This window comes from Sciurus carolinensis, chromosome 16, assembly GCF_902686445.1.
Source record: "Sciurus carolinensis chromosome 16, mSciCar1.2, whole genome shotgun sequence".
Taxonomy (NCBI): domain Eukaryota; kingdom Metazoa; phylum Chordata; class Mammalia; order Rodentia; family Sciuridae; genus Sciurus; species Sciurus carolinensis.
Window position 1 is genome coordinate 57597438 of NC_062228.1, and position 20345 is coordinate 57617782.

A 20345-nucleotide genomic window follows, 5' to 3' on the forward strand; every position below is an offset into this window, starting at 1 on the left:
CCCCACAACAGCTGGCTCTGGGGTTCTCAAGATTTATTCAGGATAGTGTTAACGGAGGCGGTGGGAGGATGGGGTCCCCGACGTGCCGGGGTCACACACAGGCCCCTCCCCGCCCCCGCGAGGGAGGGGGAAGGCTCGCTTTTTCTTAAAAATATAAATGTATTTTTCTGCATATCACGGTCCCTGGGGCACCCAGCTGGCCAGCCCGTGGGCCACAGGGCAGGGAGGGAAGAGGGTGCAAGTCTGAGCAAGGAAGAGGTGGGCTTTGCCAGGTGGGGGTGGGGGCAGCCTCACAGGGCCCCATGCTGGGCCTGGTAGCGGGACAGCACCGCGCGGTAGTGGGACAGCTCCTGACGGACGGACACCACCTCCTGACGCAGCAGGGCATTCTCCTTCTCCAGGAAGGCCGCCCGCACCGAAATCTGATTTTCCTTCAGCCGCCGGGCATCCCGAGACCGCTTGGCTGCCTCATTATTCTTGTACCGTCGGCTCCAATACTTCTCGTCCTGGGGGTGGAGGGTGGAAGCCACTGAAATCAGCAAGTTAACAAGGGAGGCGCAGCTTCTAAGACACCCCTGCCCCAGGGCTGCTTTTTGCTCAGCACAGATATCAGCACAGATATCCAGTCTCTGCTGGGATGGGTATCCAAGGGTCTGCCCTCCTGGACCCTGGTTGCTAAGGAGAGCAAGCCCCTAACACTGGCTAAGGTATGAAACAGATTCTCACCCTCAAGCAACTGGGTTCCAGGTCTCCACTGTGCAAAGCAGACCCCACCCCTCCCCACTTGACAAAGGGCCTGCAGTTAGCTCCTGGTTGCTAAGGAAGATTATTCCCTAGCAACAGAGCCTTCAGGGGTCTGAGGTCTTATCCCAGTGAAGAGCACAGGCCTATACATCATTTTTCCAGATCCTGGTTGCTAAAGAAAGCTTAGCCCCCACCCCCCAGTGATGGGGTTTGGTATCTCATAAAATCCTTCCAGAGCTGGGTAGCTTTTGACCTGGTTGCCGAGGCAACTTCATACCTCTTCAGCAAATGATGTTGAGATCTAAGTGATCCTAATGATTGTGGGTAGTCTCTGACCTGCTGACCTTGAATTGCCAGGGAACTGCCTCCTCCCCAACAGGACCTGGTTGATAGAAGAGCTGATCCTTAACAAAGGGACCTATCCTGAGACCTCCCCAGAGGATTATACCCAGGGTCCTCCAGTCCTGGAATTTGGTTGCTAAGGAGGATCACTCTTTAGTAACAAGGACTATCTAGCTCAGGGAGATGCTCCCTCAGTTCCCATTTAATTAAAACCTAGTTCCTGATTGCTAGAACACATCTAGTCTCTAGTAACAGGTCCCTGCAGCAAGAAAAACACACTGGTCTTGATCAGGCTTCTAGGCCCATCCCTAGTAGTGATTTCTCACACAAGGCCACGGCAAAGCCTTATGAGAGATGCATAAGTGCCTCTTGACAGCAGAGAACTCATCAGTGGCAAAGCAATGCTAGAAAGAGGTAGTCCAAGACCAAACCACTGCAAATCAAGAGGGAGCCCTGGTTCCTAAGGGCACCTCAAGCCTCTCACCAATGAGAACACCAGTCCCAGGAGTGAGAACTGCAAAAGCTAGCAGCATCTGCATCCTAGACAGAGGCAATCGCTGTGAAGGATGCCCCAAATCGGAGGTCAAAGATCAGCCCCAGCCTGGCTGGCTGCAGGAGAGACAGGTTGATATGCTAAGGAAGGCTGTCCTTGGCAAATAAGCCTGGAACTTGAACCCTGCCCCCACTGAAGGCTCTGGGTCCAAGTGACCATAGAACCTCCAAGTCTACACACAACCAGACCAAGTTCAGCTGTCTGAGTCTGTACCACATAATGATGCTGTCTCCATGAGTCCCAAACACCTTCCCCATTGTGCCCCCTCGTCAAACCAAATTCATCTTTGACTGCAGGCCCGGAGAGCCTGAGAGCTCATTCCAGAGAAGCTCAGGCCAGCTTGAGGAAAGGACCACCCCTGGCTGTGGGTCTGTCCCAAGCCAAGCTGTGGACCACATCTGGTGGTGCTCACCTTCTGCTCCTCTGGCACCTGGATTTTCCTTGCCTTCTTCATGATTGGCTGGGGCTTAAGTTCCTCCTCTGAGAAACGGTGTCTCCGAGGGTCAAAGGTCTCATGGCCTGGAATGCTTGACAGGGCAAGATCAGCTGGGTCTGGTTCAAAGGTCATCAGCACCTCCACCGTGTCTGGGTCCACAGGACTGGGTGTGTCCCGAGAGGTCAGCCCTTGGGGAAAAAGAATGTTATCTGAACGTGAATTTATTTGGGGGAGTTGGTTTTCAGAAGTTATCCCCTGCTCAGGTATCTTGCCCACCACAAGAAGTGGAAGGCAAGTGGAAGTGCCAGGGAAGGCATTTCTGAGAGTTTGCCTGCCAGGCATGGATCTCCATGTTAATATAAAAATATGGAGGTTCCCTAAGCCACAAAGATGTTAGAAATCATGGAGCCAACTCTGATTTTACAAACAGGGAAAGTGAGGCCCAGTTATAAATGAGCCTAAGTAACACGAGTCAGGTAATGGTGTCTAGAAGCTCGGGACTTCAGATTCCGCGTTTCCTTCCCATAGTCCAGCCTGAATCCCTGACCAAAATTGAACCCCAGGCTGTTCAGAAAAAAGAACCTCAAGTTAGACTCTAAGAGCTACTCCCTCTGCAGGTTTAGGTATGAGACTAGGAAGCGAATCTGAGGTTCCAGAAGGTTGGTTCAATAAGGAGGAGACTGCGCCTTTAAGCGCGAGCAAGCAGGGGCCAACTGAGGACACAGGTTCAGGGCCGAGTCACGTGCTGCCGCCTGCTTCTCTCTTCCTCCCCACCCCAACCCCCGCCACCAGCGCCCTCACGTTCCCGGGCCCCGCCCCCTCGCGCGTGACAGCGCGTGCGCGAAAACTAGGAGCAGGGAGGGAAGTCTCACGTGGCGAGGGAATGTGCTGCTGTGAAGCTGAATACCCCGGGAGTGCTTGGAGGTCGGACCAGGGGCAGGAGCACCTGGGAATCCCAGACCTGTACTCTGCCCCTGGGGACCTCAGTGTGCCCAAAGGGGTTCGCCTCTCCTTTTGCTCTTCCGGAAGGATGCAGACCCCCCCCCCCCCATCTCTGAAGAGTATCTAACAACCCGCCCTGTCCAAATCCCTTCCCACTGGCGTGCCCACGAGTCTGAGGCCAGGCTCCCCTCTCTCAGGAATATAGAGAGCTCCCCAGGGGGACCCAGAACCAGTATCCCGAACCTAGATCCCTGCTGCAAGACCCTGAAGTCCGGGACTACAGCACCCTCAATGGGGGACCCAGGAAAGTAGTTCCTGTATGTGCAGGGGAAACAGAAGTCTGTGCCCAGGCCTTGCCTTCTCCCATTTTAGTTGTCCTAGGAGTTCCAGTCCTGTCCTAAGACCAATTCTGGGTCTAGAATCTGGGGCCACTACACGCCCCCAATAAATAACTTAGGCGTTCTGGGCTTCTAGTCCCGGCGCCAAGGAGTATACGGACGCTTTGTCCCCACTTCCCACAGAAAAATCCACAATATCTCATTATACAGGTTCGTGGAATTTGGGGTCCTAAGTCTTTCCTTCCTTACAGACCCAGGACACTCAGTCCCTGACTCATTAAGAGACACAGAATCTGATCCTTTCTCCACAGGAAGACCCAGTATTCGGGACCGCAGCCGGGGTCCCACAGTCCCAGCTCGGGGCGCAGCACGGCCCCGCCCCCTAGGGGTCCGAGCCCCGCCCCTTTTAGCCGCACCTGCGCGGTGGCCGCCGGCCGCCCCCAAGGCAGCCCGGGCGGGGGCGTGCCCCGGCGAGGAGCGAGGGGAGGCCGAGCCGCAGGACCCTGGCCCCGGGGAGGGTGCCGGCGTGCGCGCGGGCGAAGGCGCCGGCGACGGGCCACCCGGGGGCGGCGGGCTGGGCGGGAGCCCGTGCTCCAGCAGGAAGGCGTCCAGGTCCACGTACTCCACGTCCCCGAAAGGCAGCGTGCGCTCCCACAGCAGCGGCGCCAACAGACCCGGGCCAGGCACCGCCGCCGGGCGCCCCCGCGGGGACCCACCGCCCCCTGTTGCCCCAGCTGGGGCATCTACCGGGCCTGCGGTCTCCAGACCCGGCCCCGGGACGGTAGTTGCGGGCGGAGCCGCCTTGCGCTCCTTTTCCTTCAGGAGACCTGTGGGCCAGGGAAACACGGGGCGGGATAGAAGTGGGTGGAGAAAGAGGTGGAGAAGGGACCCCCAAGTCGGAAAGAGAGAGGTTATGGGAGATCCACACGGCAGAGATCCAGAGAGAGACGAGACAAGAATCGAAGGAAAGAGACGGAAGAGAGAGGGTAAAGACCCCGAGAGAGGAGGGGACAGAGATACAGAGGGGGAGAGAGACCAAAAGGGAGAGAACGGAGAGGGGAAGGGGCGTAGCGGGGGATAGGGACCCGGAGAGAGGGGAGGACACAGACACACAGAGGCCCAAGAAGGGATAAAGACACAGAAAGACAGCGATTCAGGAAAAAGAGACGGAAGTTCGGAAAGAAGGGGGCCAGGGGTAGGGTAGGTGGAGGGTTGGGCAGGTGAGAGAAAAAAATGACAGCTTTGTAATTTCTCTATAAATCCTCCACCCCCTGCGCAGTGTACCCCTTTCTCCCTTCCCCCACAATCTATAAGGGACAGAAAGGGGGCTCTATTCCTCAGGCACATTCCTCATCCCTACATTCCATGTGACCCCATGAAGCCCCGCCCAAGCCCGTGTCACCACCGTGTGAGCATCCAACACACCCCCTTCTTCCTGGACCCCAGGGGTCTAGACTTGCAGGCCAAATGAGAGAGGAGTTTGGGGACCTAGATTCCTGGGTCCTCCCGTGCACAGACTGAGAGACTTGCACTTTTGGGTCCTGGACGATGAAGGATCTAGAGGTTTAACCATCTGGGTAATTGAGTAAAGAGTGGGAAAAATGGGCACCCTGCACATAGAAGATGTCTACTACAAAACATCCCCCTCCCCCAGCACTTAGTCCCTAAGGGAGTCGGGGCTAGAACTCACAGCTGGCCGGCTCTTTGGGCTTGCTGGTCCCCTGCAGAAGGCTCCGAAGCCCAAGCAGCGCTCCCCCGCCAGGGGGCACCCCGGCCGGGCCGCCCAGCAGCAGGGGGGCCGGGGTCCTGTCGCTCAGAGGCCGCGCCATCTCCGGGCACCTGCCCCCAGGCTCATGGAGAGGCGAAGGACTGACCGCCAGTCACCGGCACACTCCTGTGGTTGGGGCGAGTGTCTGCCCAAGGTTGGGCGAGCGTAGCTTGCAAGCCTCCAGTATCCAGAACGCTGCAAATCCTAGGAGCGAAGGGGAATTACGGTCCTTGGTGCAGAAACCTGCAACTCAAGAGGGTCCCGGGAGATCATACAGTCTGGGAGAGCCAGTGACCAAATCAGGCGACCGGTTCTTTGCTATTGAAGATACAAGGGGACACAGGCGCTCCTTCCTACAAGGTGGGCGAGCCTGGCTTTTGCAAAATTTGCAGCTCTCGCAACGGAAGGCGCTTTGCAATCTGCACCAGAGGTGTGCGCCGAGGGGCGGAGGAGGGGGCAGGAGGAGGCGGTCGCCTTGAGGCGTGGCCAAGGCAAACTTCTTTCGCGGAAAAAAAAATCCAAACCAAAACACCCGACGCCACGGCGCGCGCCCCTCCTCCGGGCCCCCGCCCGCACTCGCCCTGCCCTGCCCTGCCCCTCCCGCCTCTTTGGCCATGCACCCGAGCCGCGTGCCTCCCTCCGGCTGTAAGCGCCGACCAATCGTATCTCGATCCCTTGAGGCGCCCAGCCAATGGAGCCCGTGGATCCTCCAAAGCCCAGGAGGGCGCGTGAGGGGCTGAGCTCGTGAAGTTGCCTTGCCTTTCGGAAGAAGGCGGGACACTGACCTACATTTGCCCAATGAGAGGCGGCGCTAGGGGCGGGACCGTGACCCAGTTCGAGCCAATGAGGCAGGCAGAAGGGGGAAGCACATGGCTCTGCGCGTGCTGCCTGATGGGGGTGGGGGAGGAGAGGCGCCTCTTAAAGGAGCCGTTAGTCCAAATAATTGTTTTGAGAAGCATAAAGTCAAGACAAGAAGTAACGGAGGCTTAGGAAGAGGCAGATTGGTTTTGTGACGAAGACTGTAGTTCTTTAATACCCATTATTTCCCCCACCGCGCCTTACAATGAGACCACCGAGAAACAGGAAGTATTCTGTCCCTTTAATAGAATTGTTTTGGGGTAACTCGCCTCCCCTCTTAGGGAGGTTTGGAACGGCCGGACGCAGTCTTCGATGGGGAGTCTCAGCGACCATGGGGGGCACCATCCACTGCAAAAGAGGACACCGGTTGGGGACGATGGTTTAGGATGGGCGGTGCAGGGGGCGTAGAGGGGGCGTAAGCTGGGCTGCGCAGGGCTCTACCACAGGGAGGCTGCGAAGGGGGAACCGGAATGTACCAGGTTGAGAAGCTGGGGAAAATGGCCAGATCCTGGACCAAACCATAGAGAGGCGTCAGGAAGGTGGAATCCAGATCGGGATTAGGCTGAACTACGTGAAGGAAGACTGGTGGTCTGTATTGTACCACGTTTAGAATCCAAAGAAGTGGCCACTAGATCACTGGGCTGAACCACAGCGATGCAGTGAGCGGGGAGGAAAGGGATCGTACCACGTTGATTCTCAGTAAGGGGGTGCTGTCAGGCTTGGAACAGCTTAGGGTGGTTCCACACAGAAACAGGAAGGGAATCTGGACCGCAACGTTTTGGAAAATCACAGTAATAGGAGGCACGGACCAGTAGGTACTTCTACTACAAGGAAACCAGAGGGGTCGGGTTGTATACCAAGTTGCAAAGTGATGAAGAGGAAAGACAGATCATGGACCAGCAATGGTCTATGGCAGGGAGATGGACTGTACCACGTTGACACGTAGTGGGGGAAGAGAAAGGAGAGCTCAGGTTAGACACACAGAAGCAGCAAATGGGGGTGGCTATGGGGAGACACATAGAGGTTTGGACCAGGACTTGAAGGGGGCTTAATCTCAACCATACCATGCAGGCGGTAGTTGGGGCCTCGGCAGCGCCTCTCAGGGTGCCGGGGGTCCCTGTTGCCCCTCAAGGCCCTGTGGGCCAAGGGCTGCAGGGGCCTGCCGTTCCCGCTGAGGCTCTGGAAGATCTGGGACGGAGGGTTCTGGCTCAGGAGTCTCAGGGAGTGCATCTGCCAAGGAAGGAGGGTGGGAAAGCTGGAGTGAAGGGAGCAGGTGGGCAGGGCCTGTGCTCAGCCAGATCCCACCCACAAGCGTGAGCTGACCCTCTTACTTTCTTGAGTTATCAGTCAAGGAGGAAAAGGAAGGTGAGAGAGGTTGAGGGATACCTGGACAGTGAATGGAGTACCCAGACCTGGGGGGGGCGGGGGAGGGTGGGGACAGAGGGGTCACCTGTAGGGAGGTGATATTGAGGGCCCGGTCAATGAGGATCCAGGTGACAGTCTCAGAGCAGGGTGGGGTGCTGAGAGAGCCCTGGTAGGTGATGAAGCCAAAGGACTCCGGGAACAGGAGCTCCAGGCTCAGGTCTTGAAGAAAGTAGGCATCATCTGTGGGAATATCAGGCCAGAGTGAAGAGGGGTGCCCCTCTTGAACTGCACCCCCCATCTCACATGTGTGATCCCAAAAAAACCAGGGTCTTACTCTTGTAGGAGATGCGGGTGATGGTGTCCCGGTTGAGGAGGCGACTGAGGAATGGATTTGAGCTCCCTGCCACCTGTGTCGGGGTAGGAGGTGAGGAGGCAGAGTCCAGAAGCCCAAGCACCCAACTCCCCAAATCCCCCACCCACAGGTCACAGGAGTCTGGTCCTCCAGCTCCCTCTTTCCCCGATTCCAGGTGCCCATCTTGCCTCCACTCACATTGACAAAGAGACTGAGAATGGCCAGGCCATTGGGGCCCTTGGAGGCTGCACTGAGATTCCCATAGAGTTCCTGATTGAAGTGAATGAGCTGCACCTGGGCAGGAGGGATACAGAGAGTGGGGGTCCCCCAGCAGAAAGGGAGAAAAGAATGACTCCAGATCTCTGACTTTTGGGGTAGGGCTTAGGAAGGGGGCATTTTTGTGGAAGAGGATGGGAGAGGGGAGAAGAACTGGGTTGATTGGGAGGATGGGTCACAGGTAAGAGATCAGGTCAGTGGCCACCACCTCAGCAGAGAAGCCCTGATGGTTGATCTGGTGTTCAGAACCTGCTCCATCTCGAGCTCCAAACAGCAGTCGCAGTTCACTGAGTCGGTGACTGTAAAGGAGGGGACCCCCAGACACATTGACTACAGGCCGGGGCGCAGGCAGGAAGGAGACATGGCGGCCAGTGTTGTACAGGGTTCCCCGGAGCTATGGGAGAGGAATAAGCTGTCAGAGGGACATTTAGCACACCTATATTCACTGAATCCAACAACCATTTTTTTTTTTTTGTACCTATGATTGAACAGAAGCACTTAACCCCTGAGCCACATCCCCAGCCCTTTTTTATATTTTATTTAGAGACAGGGTCTCACTGAGTTGCCTAAGACCTTGCTAAGTTGCTGAGTCTGGCTTTAAACTCCTGATCCTCCTGTCAGTCTCTCCAGCCTGATTACAGGCATTCACCACCGCGCTCGGCTCCATCAACCATTTAATTATTCAATGTACTGTGAGTACCAATCCATTTCCAGGCTCCACGTTGGCCCAAGGTAGGTGCTCGTTATTGGTGAATTCATTTAACTAACAAGTATTTATTGAGCTGCTACTGTGTGCCATAGATGTGAAGAATAAAGCAATGAGCAACTAGATAGGAGAGACAACAAATAGTGAATCACATAAGTAATTAATTAATTACTATTTAATTGCATCCCATGCTCATGCTGGAGGAACTGGGAGCTCAAGAAAGTATAGTGGAGAACCCAGCTTAGAATGGGAGAGGAGTCAGGAGATGGCATGTGACTAGAAAACTAAAGCCTAAGCAGGGGGTAGTTGTGAAAAAGCAGAAAGAAGGGCAGTCCGGAAGAGGAAACAGCATGCAAAGGCCCTGAGGTGGCCTGTTTTAATGGAGCACAGTGAATAGAGGAGAGTGGTAACCGGGGCCAGATCTCCAGCACATGGGCCTTGTGAGCAATGATGGGGAATTTTTTTTTTTTTTAATTTAAATAAACAATATATTTGGCAGAATGCCAAACATAGTAAGTGCTATATAAGTATTTGCTGTTATCACTTATCCTAATGGGCATTTGAGCAGAAGAGTGGTGTGAGCTGCTGGTGTTCTGAATGTCTCTAGTTGTGGAGTGGAGAATGGATTGCAGGAATCAGAGAGGTGGGCCAGTGAAGAGGTGATAGCACCATCCAGGTGGGAGATGATGTAGATTGGAAATGAAAATAAGGGAGGGGACGGCATGGGGAGTCTTTGTGTGTGTGTGTGTGTGTGTGTGTGTGTGTGTGTGTGTGTGTGGTGCTGGGGATTGAACCCAGGGCCTTATGCTTGTAAGGCAAGCACTCTACCAACTGAGCTATATCCCCAGCCCGACTCCGAGTCTTTTGACTGCCACAGCTAAGTAAAACATGATTGTGGCACTTAAAAGAAATGGTAGTGCAAACTGGAGTCCATGCTGGAACCACACTGCCTGAGTTGAATACCAGTGCTGGCACTCTGGCTGTGTGACCCGGGGAAAGTAAATTAACCATTCTGTGCCTCAGTCTGTACATCCATAAAATAATGATAATAAAGGCACTTATTCCATGGGATTAGAGGTTTGTCAAGCTTTTAAAACTGCTTGATACAGGAAACTTTCTGTTTTTCATTGCTTTTGCCATGATGGAAAGATTAGGGAGCCATGTTTGGGAAGGGAAGAACTGTAACCTGCTTTAGAGTGCAAAGGGCCTTCTCTCCAGTCAGTGAGTCCCCCTCCTTCCCTGATACTGACAGCCCCCCTCAGCAGCTCCTTCCCTGACCCCCACTTATATCCACCCCCAGTGAATTCCATAATTCCTCCCTCCAGGCCCCTTACCTTCTCTCCCCCAGTGCTGAGCCTTAGTGGGGGCAGAAAGGGGTCATAAAGGACCCTCTTCAACTCCACATCCACGGGGCTCTGCCGCTTCCCCACAGCACACAGACTCCAGGCTGCGTTCACAAGGCCCCAGAAGGGAGGCCCTGGGGGCAAAAGTAGGAGCAGGAGGAAAAGGAGTCAGAAATAGAGGCTGGGACTCATGCTGGGATCTGTGAGTGGGCCGGGATCAGTGAGTGGGCCTGGATCTGAGGGAGCAGGGGCTGGGCGCTGCACTCCTAAGTGTGAGGGAGAAGGGTGCTGGAATACAGAATCCTGTGTCCTAGAAGAATATTGGGATAGTTTCCTATCCTCCTCCCCCAACACCTCCAAGTCTCTCCTTGATCCAACCCATCTTAATAAAGTCATTGGGGAAAGAACTACAATTCCCAGCCGGCCCCGAGGCTGCAACCCACTCATCCACTGCCTGCCTGCCTCAGAGCCCCATGGGAGTTGTAGTTCTCTCAGTCTCCCTTGTCCCACAGCTGGACAGTGAATGTATTGGGGAGAGGAGTCGCAAGAGGACTGGACAAGGCGGGGAAGCGGGCCACCTAGCCTCTGCTTCTCAGCAGGAGCCAGGACCTGCCTCTCCCAGCAAGCACTCACGTACTCTCCACCCCCACACTTTCTTTGCTTCCACTCACTCCCACTCACTACTTGAAATGCGCATGTATAATGTCCCATGGTGAGCCGCTGGGGTTCAGAGGCTGGGCCTCTCTCCTGAGGGAGGGAGGAGGGGGCAGGGATTCCTGGTTCTGGAGGGAGGAGAGGGCTGGGGACTCTGACTCCCAGTCTGAAGAAAGAGGGGCCTGGGGGCAGGGGGCAGACTCCTGGGTCCCCCCGCCCCAGCTGCACCTGGCACGAAGTTTCCCTGGAGATTATCCTTGTAGCTCCACCAGTCCTCGGGGTCAGGCGCTGGTCCGATGTGAGCTGGGAAGAGAGTAGCCTGGATCCCTCTCCTTGGTACCCCACCCCCGCCCTCCCCCAGGGGCTCCTGCCCGGACCCCCGGTCTTACCTGCCGCCCCCAGTGCAGCCCAGAGTACCAGCGCTCGCGGGGCGCTCAGTCGCGCTGCACCCCCCATCCCCCCGGAGGCCTCGGAGCGACCCCTTCCCGCGGCCCTGCCCCTCTCAGCTCCTCCCTCCCCTCTCGGAGATTTTGTTCCTCCAGGACTTCAGTCTTCCTCCCCTCCCCACTGGGAGCCTCGCTCCCCAAAAGCCAGGGACTTGGACCCCTGGCCCGCTCCTCTCCCTTCCCTGCGCTCCTCTCTCCGCCCTCTCCTGCCCCAGCCCTCCACTCTCCCTCCACCTCCTGATCCTCCGGTCTGCCTCTGCTGGCCCCAGGGCTCCCTCTTGGTTTCGAATCCACACCCCCTCTCCGTTTCTTTCATCAGCTCCCCCAAGCCACCTAACTCCTCGCCTGCATCCAGCTCCTCGCCTCCTCCCTCTCCCTCTCCGCTGCTGCCTCTCGCCTCCCGCTTCTCGCCTTCCTCACCTCCTCCCGCTCCCCTCTCGGTCGGTCTCCAGCTTCGCGCTCCCTCCCCGCCTCCTCCTCTCCTGCCTCTTCTCTCTGTTCCTAGTCTCTCTTCTCCCGGCGCTTCCTCCCTCCTCCTCCGCCCTCCCTTCTCTCTCCGAGTGTTATTTAATTTTTTTCTTGGGGAGGGGCGATCTCACAGCACCGGGCTGGGGGGTGCGCAGGGGGGAGGATGGGGGTCGCTGGGGCTGGTGCCAGCTCCCAGCCGCGCGGGCCCCGGGGGCGGGGTGGCCGGGACACCTGGGGCCGGGAGCTGGCCGTTGGGTCCTCTGCAGAAAGGGAGGGGGGCGCTTAAGGTGGAGCCGGGAGAGTCCGGGAGTCTCCGCGCTGAGCCGCGGGCGGTGGAGGAGCCGGGCCCCCGGATCGCAGGGACCCAGGCCAGAGCCGCCGGGCGCCCACGCCCCCCGCCCGGCCACGGTCCTACGCCAGGGGCTGCCTTAACCGCCGGGGATCCCCTGGGATACTGGGTGCGGTGAGGGCCTCTGACCGGGAGAGGGAGGCAGAGACCTGGCGAGGGACTGAGGCGGGGGAGGTGGAGCCAGGAGGGCAGAGGCGAGAGCTGGAGGTGAGGAGCGGTCAGTGCGGAGGCTGGGGCAGGGAAGGCAGCCTCCGGAGAAAGAGACGTGGCAGAGGGAGAAGCTGGTTCGAGATGGAGAACAAGATGCCAGGCAGGAGGGAGGGGAGAAAGAGAGAAGGAGAGAAAGACAGGCGCGCGCGCACAGAGGACAATGACAGAGACAGATGCAGGTAGAGATAGAGAGACAGGCATGAGATGAAGAAACAGAGATAGAAGTAAAGAGATCCAGAGATAAAGGGAGAGAGATGCACACACATCTGGTTAGAGAAACCTGGCAGAAGGGAGGGAGAGGGACAGGCACAGAGGCAGAGAAAGATGAAGGGACTCAGACAGATATTTCAGGATAGAAGCAGAGGGGGGTACTAAACATTAAAGAGAGACAGAGATGCAGCAATCCAGGCGAGGAGAGAGAGACACACAGGGTAGGAAACCTGGAGTCAGACGCCCAGAGACCTAGCTATAAATAGAGCTGCTCATGCAGGAAAAGAGAGGGACAGAGCGACACAAGGACAGAACTAGAGACCCAGATAGAGAGGAGAGGCCCAGAGACAGAACAACCAATTTAAAGAGGCACTCGACTCAGCAAATTGGAAACTGGAATTCAAATACCTAAAGATGGAATGAGTCAGAGAAATCATAAATGGAGATTGACACAGGGAAAGCGCCCAAGAAAGAAAATATGTATTAGTTATCCATTGCTGCATAACAAATGACCCAAACATGTAGTGACTTAAAATGACAGGTGTTTATTGTCATTGGGGAATGGCTACCCAGGGGCTCTAGCTCTCTTAGGAGGGTGCAGGTCAGCTGTTGGCAGGGACTGCAGTCAGCTGAGGCCTTTATGACCTGGTCTCCTGAAGTCACACTCCTTTTGTTCAATTCATGGGAAATGAGTCACTTAGTCTAGCCATGCTGCAGGGGGAGGAAATGAGGCTCCCCCACCACCCCCTGTGAAGGGAGGATCATGAGGATGTGCGGAGCCAGGCACCATGTCTGTAATCCCAGCTGCCTGGGAGGCTGATGCAGGAGGATGGCAAGTTCAAAGCCAATTTCAGCAATTTAGCGAGGCCTTAAAGCAACTTAGCAAGACTCTGTCTCAAAATGAAAAAGGGCTGGGGATGCAGCTTAGTGCTTAAGCGTCCCTGGGTTCAATCCCTGGTACAAAAAAAAGAATGTGTGGACTTATTTTAGAATCAACCCCAGGTGGAGAGACCAGTAAACAGAGTGAAAGAAAAGACGCCCCTTAGGACTTGTGAGACACTCGGGAAAATGGAGAGACAGAGGAAGCCAGAGACAGGGAAAGAGGAGACCCTGGAAATATTCAGTAGTAATTATGGTAGAATCCACCACAGGAAAGCACCCAGTACACCCCAGCCCAGTACTTCGTATGCACTCACCCATGTAACCCTCGAAGCTGCCCCTGGGGGTTACCGTCCCCTTTTACAGAGCAAACCAAGAGTCAGGGCGTATAGGGTTACGAAGTTAATAAATGGCGCACAGGATGTGGGGGAACTAAGCAAAAAGAAATGGAGAGTACATGATGGAAATGGGGAACCGACAGGAAAAGACCTGAAGAAAGACCCAGCTGTGCTGGGCATGGTGATGCGTGCCTGTAGTCATGACTCAGGAGGCTAAGGCAGGAGGGTGGCAAATTTGAGGCCAGTCCTGCCAACTTAGCGAGACCCTGTCTCAAAGTAAAAATTTTAAGAAGGGCTGGGGAGGTAGCTCAGTGGGACAGTACTTCTGGGTTCAGTCCCCAGTACTGCAAAAATAAAAGAATAAAATTAGATAAGACCCAGCTGTGATGGAAAAATTACCAGTAAAAAGCTGGTCGCCCCCAGATTGAGTTTCCTCTGTTCTGGGGCAGCCCTCACATGCCATAGGCTTCCTTCCATCCTGAAGCTGCTCCTAGTGAGCCCTGGCCCCTCTGTAGAGATAGAAAACTGAGGTTCTGAGAGAGAAATGACTCACCCAAGATGCAGCAGGTTGAATTGGTGCCCCACTTCCCTGCCCAAACAAGATACCCCCACCCTGGACCTGGGAATGGGACCATTTTTGTCAAAGAGATCTTGAGATGCGATTACCCTGTATTACCGGATGGACCCTAAATCCAATGACAAGTGCTCTTACAGGGAAAGACGGGGAGATTCAAAACAGAGGAGGCTGGTGAGGAGAGGTGGGGTTTGGAGCACTATGGCCACCAGCCAGGGAACATTGGGAGCCACTGGAAGCTGGAAGAGGCAAGGAATGATCCTCTCCCAAAGCCTTTGGAGGGAGCATGGCCCTCTTGACCTTGGACTTTTAACCTCCAGAACTGTGAGACAGTAAGTTTCCATTGTTTTAAGCTGCACAGTGATTTAGTGATTTTTATTTATTTATTTATTTATTTTTTGGTACCAGGAATTGAAACCAGAGGCCCTTAACCACTGAGCCACATCCCCAATCCTTTTTATATTTTGAGACACGATCTTGATAAGTTGCTTAGGGTTTCACTAAGTTGCCGAGACTGGCTTTGAACCTGTGATCCTCCTGCCTCAGCCTCCCGAGTTGCTGGAATCACAGGCATGCGCCACTGCGCCTGGTGATTTAGTGATTTTTTTTTTTTTTTTCACAGCAACCAAACCCTGGGGATGGGGAGAAACAATAAGAATGGAACGAGTCAGAGGCGGAGACAGAACAGGAAGTAGAGGTACACAGGGAGGGACAGACAGACAGATGCTATGGGAAAGCAGGCTCTCCCTAAAATTCTCTGCTCTCCTCCTCCAGGAAGCCCTCCCTGACCCCTCAGGAAGTTCACAATGTCTTGTGCTACCTCCATTAAAGCATAGATGTCACTAGGCAGGGCCTGTGTCCCTGTGCCTCCTTCCTTGAGAACTGAGGCCTGACCCACCTCTGCGTCCTCAGCATGACTGCACAGGGCCTCAGGAGGAAATCAGGCATAATGGAATGAAACCGTGTTCTTGATGTCTCTCCCCAGAGGTTTTGCACTTCCGGCTGCTGGGAGACACCTGGATTTTCTCTAATGCTCAGGGAGGGCCTCCTGTCCTCCAAGAAGTCGCCCCTGACCTCCCAGGTGCCGCTTCTGCAGGCTCCCGTGGTGCCTCTGGGATCACGCATCACACCACATACAATGTCCCCAGGGCTCTGCTTACCTGTACCCTGGCTAGTCTCAGTGCCAGTGTTTCCCAGGAGACTTCAAGAGGACGTTTGAGGGAGCTGGGGATGCAGTTCAGCCTGTGTTCACCATGTGCCAGGCCCTGGGTTCATCCCAGCCCTGGGAGTGGCCGTGGGGGGTGGGGGACAACTGTGCTGAACTAATGAATAAAGTGAGAGGACCAAGTCAAATACAGAGAGGGATGGTGGCATTCATAGCATGGCAAAGAGAGGACTTTTCTGCATGGGGGTTAAGAGGAAGGCTTCCTGGTGTAGGTGACAATTAACTTCCTCTCTCTCTCTCTCTCTCTCTTTTCTTCACAACTCTGAGAATATCTTTCTGTCACATGATCAGATTGGGGCAGTACTCAGTTCATCACTGGTGTTGATCCTTCCTGTCCCCATAATCCCAGCCAGGGCTGGGAACTCACTGTCTCCCACCTGGATCCCCCCACCCCCACCCCAGGCTCCCTCTAAGCCTCTCCCCCTCCAGCCCATTCCCACACATCCCAGAGGGCCTTTTACACCCCAAGTTGACAGCAGCTCTCCATCACCCACCCCTCAATCTTTCCTGTCTTGATCAAATCCTTCCTTTGTCCTTCAAAATCCACCTCTGGGAGAGGTCATCTGACCTCCAGACTGGGTTCAGGGCCTTCTCTGGGCTTCCTCAGTGGATGGAGGCTTCTTGTCCAGGAGGATTGTTCATGTCAGCCTGTTGGAACACTGTCTGTCTCTGGCATGGGGCTGCCCCTGCCTCTCCCTGCTCACAACCTCCCATGGCTCCCCAGTACCTCCAGGAAAAAAAGCCCAGGCTCTCCTCTTGGCCTTAGAGACTGGCATGTCCTGGCCACTGGCACACCTCAGTCCCATCTCTCTTTACCATGTCAGGCCCACTGGCCTCTGGACCTTTCCACAGACAGTGTCCTCTTTCTGGGTCTCTATCCTGCTTCTCTGCAGAGCAAATTCCTACTCAAACATACGCACTTCAGGAGTCCCTCCCCAGGAGACCATCTGGCAATGCCATGAGATGGCCAGGGGCCTCCTCTGAGCTCTGGAAGCCACCTGTGTTACCTCCATTACAGCTCACAGACAGTCGGGCTCCATGCCCAGAGGGAGGGAAGGGCAGCCGGAGGTGGTCCCAGATGCGCATTTCACGCCTATTCGTCTCAGGCACTGGGAACAAAGTTTGGGTCACAGGAACATATGGGGCCCTGCCTGCTCCACGCTTTCATCTGCTACCTCCTGGGCTGGGGTGGGAGGTGGCAGGGCCAGGACTCTCCAGGCCTGCTGGTTCCCACAGCCCCTCTGGACCTCCTCAGCCCTCTCTCCCCAACCTCAACTCCCAGGGCCTCTGGGAGCCCAGCAGAATCCCCTCCATCTGGGGACCCTCTCCACTCCTGGGGAAGGTGGGCCTCCGTGTGTTTAAATGGAAGCAACAAAGTCTTGTTCCTACGGCTCTGACTCTGTGCTCAATGCTGTCCTAAACCCATTCTGTGGATGAACTCATTTCTTCCTCTAACTGCACCCTGTTACGATCCTCCCCATTTTACAGAGGGGAACACTGAGGGACTGGGAGGAGCACTCCCCGGGGCCGTCTGGTTCCAAAGCCAAGCTTTGTGTTGTCCTGCAGGACTTCCTGTGATGGTGGAAACTCTGCACCTGGGTGGGCAGTATGCGGCCACTTGAAATGTGACCAATGCGACCGAGGAACTGAATTTGTCATTTTAATCCACTTTGATTAATTTACACTCCGTAGCCTGGTGTGGCCGCAGGCTACTGCGTCAGTGCAGCTCTTGATGGCTAAATCTCCTCACCTGTCTGAGCTTGAGTTTTTTCATCGAAGAGGTGGTTAGGGTTCTAGCTAGACCCAAGCCCACCTGGGTCTGAGTCCCCCCGCCCACAGGCCTCAAGTTGGAGCCCCCGGTAGCCTCTGTTTCTTCGTTTGTATCTTGAAGGTAATAACAGGTCCTAATTATTCCACAAATATTATGTACCTATTATGTCTCTGAGGCTGAGTTATAGCAGCAAACAAAGCAGACACAGATCTGAGATCAGGGTGGCAGGACCTGGAGTGGAAAGCCACTGCCAGACATGACCTCCCTCCAATCTTAGCCACTTCTCCAAGAATGCCACAAGGCTGGTCTGCCCCGCATCTCATGTCACAGCACACGCTGGGTTCTGGTTGGTCGAAGGTCTGGTATTAGTGGAGGGACAGTGAATTATTCTAAATATCTTTTTGCTTGATAGCAAAACACCCAATACAGCTGATTCCAGCATTAAAGGCTACATTCTCGCCCTTCCTTCATCCTGCCGCATGGATACATGCACAATAACTGGAGCACTAGTTGCCATCTGGACCATGAGGCCAAGGACTGTTCTAAGGATGATGAAGAGGAAACTGGAAGAGTCCTGGTTCCTGATTTCAATTATTCCAGAGGGGAACAGGGCTGGGGATCTTTCAGTGGTAGAGCACTTACTTTGCATGTGGGAAGCCCTGGTTCAACACCCAGTACTAAAGAGAGAGAAATAAACATTTTATTTGAATCACTGTTATTTAGGGAGTATTAAGAACCCTAATGATACAGATAATATGAGGTACCACTTCAGATTTGGTTGGGTTACAGATTGGACCATTCATTGATTTATCCATTCAACAAATATTTATTGAGCATCTATTATGAGTTAGGTAAATTTCTAGGTGCAGGGGATGCATCATGACCAAATTAGAATCCCTGTTCCCATGGCACTCATGTTACAGTGGAACAGCAGCAACAACAAAAAGAGTAAACAGATATATTTCCCCTGACATGGCAGAAGGTACTTTGCAGATGTGATTAAGGTTAAGATAGATGAGATGGGGAGAGATGATTCCATACTCCATATTCCATCTGGATGGGTCTTTTCTAACTACTTGTGTCCTTAAAAGCAGAGAATCTTTCCTACTTGTGGTCAAAAAGAGACATGAGAAGGGAAGAAGAGGCAGGAGAAATTTGAAGTGTGAAAGGGACTTGACCCTTCACGCTGGCTTTGAAGATGGAGGAAGGGGCCACCAGCCAAAGACTGTGGGTGGCTCTAGAAGCTGGGAGCGGAAGGACGACAGATCTCCCAGAAGATCCAGAATGGAGTCTTTTTTTTTTTTTTTTTTTTTTTTTTTGAGCATTTTAATTTGTTCTTTTAGTTATGTATGACAGTAGAATGTATTTTGACATATTCTACACACATGGAAAATGACTGCCCATTCTTGTGGTTGTACATGATGTGGAGTTACACAGGTCGTGTATTCATATATGAACATAGGAAAGTGATGTCCGATTCATTCTACTCTTTCCCATTCCCAGCCCCAAATCCTTCCCCCCACTCCTCTCTGTCCAATCTGGTGAACCTTCACTCCTCCCTCCTACTGGGAGTCAGCATCCGCTTATCAGAGAGAACATTTGATCTTTGGTTCTTTGGGACTGGCTTACTTCACTTAGCACAAGGCCTCCAGTTCCATCCATTTACTGGCAAGTGCCATAATTTCAACCCTCTTTATGGCTCAGTAATATTCCACTGTGTGTATGTACCACATTTTCTTTATTCATTCGTCTATTGAAGGGCACCTAGGTTGGTTCCATAGCTGAGCTATCGTGAATTGAGCCGCTATGACTATTGATGTGGCCACATTACTATAGTATGCTGATTTGAAGTCCTTTGGGTATGTACCGAGGAGTGGGATAACTAAGTCATATGGTGGTTCTATCTCAGGTTTTCTGAGGAATCTCCACACTGCTTTCCAGAGCAGCTGCACTAATTTGCAGTCTCACCAGCAACGTATGAGGGTGCCTTTTGCCCCACATCCTTGCCAATATTTATTGTTACTTGTATTCTTGATAATTGCCATTATGACTGGAGGGAGATGAAATCTCAGTGTAGTTTTAATTTGCATTTCTCTAATTGCTAGAGATGCTGAACATTTTTTCATATAATTGTTGAGCACGGAATGCAGCCTTGACAACACCTTGATTTCAGCCCAGTGAAACCTGCAGGGGACATGGGATTTGTAGAACTGTTAGATGAGAAATTTATGTTGTTTCTGCTGTTGAATTTATGATAGTTGGTATGGCAGCAATGAGAACTAAGGCCACCATTTCTCCCTTACTGGGCACAGGAGAAAATGCCATTTCCCCATCTTCCCACAACTGAGGGAGCCACGTGAGTAATCCTGATGGCTGAGCTGAGTGGAAGAGTGGGAAATGTTCCTGGGCCAAAGCATCCGCTGCTCCTCTGGGGCCATTCAGGGCTTCCTCTGGTTGCCACAGCGATGGAGGGCAGCAAGGGATGCAACTGATGGCACAAGATGGTGGACGACTCTCATCTGGGTCCTGAGTGACTGAAAAACCGCCCCTTGCCAGCCTGCATTGGACATGTACATGAGCAAGAAATAAACTTTCGTTATGTGAAGTTTTTCAGTTTTTCAGATAACCTAATGGAAGACTTCATGAAGTGTGGAAAGTAGCTTGATGTTGTTGAGGAAGTGTGTCTCAGGAGAGAAAAGTAAGTGTAAAGGCCCCGGGGCAGAATGTGTTTGGCTTCTAAAGGAACAGGAAGGAGGACAGTGTGACTGCAGTGGCATGAATGAGGAAGAGTTGCAGGAGGCGAAGTCAGTGACACGGCAGGGGTAGATCAGGTAGGGCCTCACGAGGCAGGCAAGGACTTTGGATCTGATTCTGAGTGAGATGGTAAGCCACCAAGTGTTTTGATCTGACTAGGAGTGACATGATCTGACCTTTATGGGGAGAGATTCTTCTGGATTCGCATCTGAAAGTGGTCATCCCGCTTCTGTATGAAGAAGACTCTAAGGGGGAGCTGTGAGAGAACAGTGGTGGTGGCAGCTTGAACAAAGGTGGTAAAAATAGTTGAATTTTGAACATGAACTTTCAGGAGTGGACAGGACTTGCTGGTGGATTTGGACATGAACATGGAGTGGTGGGTGAATTCCCAACTGAATTGGCTTCAAGAGAGAATGAAAAGAGCAAAGAGAAAGGATTTATACA

The 20345-nt window shown here is 53.7% G+C and overlaps 3 protein-coding genes and 1 non-coding gene across 6 annotated transcripts in view; 1 reads left to right on the forward strand and 3 right to left on the reverse strand.

The window, feature by feature from the left end:
- Position 1: 1 nt before the first annotated feature.
- On the reverse strand, positions 2-5667 carry Dbp (D-box binding PAR bZIP transcription factor). Its single transcript, XM_047528209.1, has 4 exons — positions 5046-5667; positions 3772-4182; positions 2052-2263; positions 2-506 (listed from the first exon to the last, which is right to left on the reverse strand). Exons 1-4 carry the CDS (start codon positions 5182-5184, stop codon positions 291-293), a joined length of 978 nt encoding a protein of 325 aa, XP_047384165.1. The 5' UTR covers positions 5185-5667; the 3' UTR covers positions 2-290.
- A 533-nt stretch (positions 5668-6200) lies between these two features.
- On the reverse strand, positions 6201-12042 carry Ca11 (carbonic anhydrase 11). Its single transcript, XM_047529812.1, has 9 exons — positions 11067-12042; positions 10906-10980; positions 10015-10157; positions 8183-8368; positions 7897-7992; positions 7681-7753; positions 7432-7586; positions 7046-7211; positions 6201-6329 (listed from the first exon to the last, which is right to left on the reverse strand). The coding sequence occupies exons 1-9, from the start codon at positions 11131-11133 to the stop codon at positions 6304-6306; spliced, it is 987 nt and encodes a 328-aa protein (XP_047385768.1). The 5' UTR covers positions 11134-12042; the 3' UTR covers positions 6201-6303.
- The window catches only part of Fut2 (fucosyltransferase 2), a 32399-nt gene continuing 19482 nt past the window's right edge, over positions 7429-20345 (forward strand). Inside the window, exons 1-2 of one of the 3 annotated variants that reach the window (XM_047529807.1) lie at positions 7429-7770; positions 14774-14848. The gene's annotated coding sequence lies outside the window, so the exon portion shown is untranslated. Of the gene's footprint in view, positions 7771-10715; positions 10736-14773; positions 14849-20345 lie in introns of those variants that run through there. The other 2 variants (XM_047529808.1, XM_047529810.1) reach the window with 2 other exon arrangements.
- LOC124967686 (small nucleolar RNA SNORD31) lies at positions 15632-15699 on the reverse strand. The gene has a single exon (XR_007105603.1). It is a non-coding gene; the product is annotated as a small nucleolar RNA SNORD31 (small nucleolar RNA).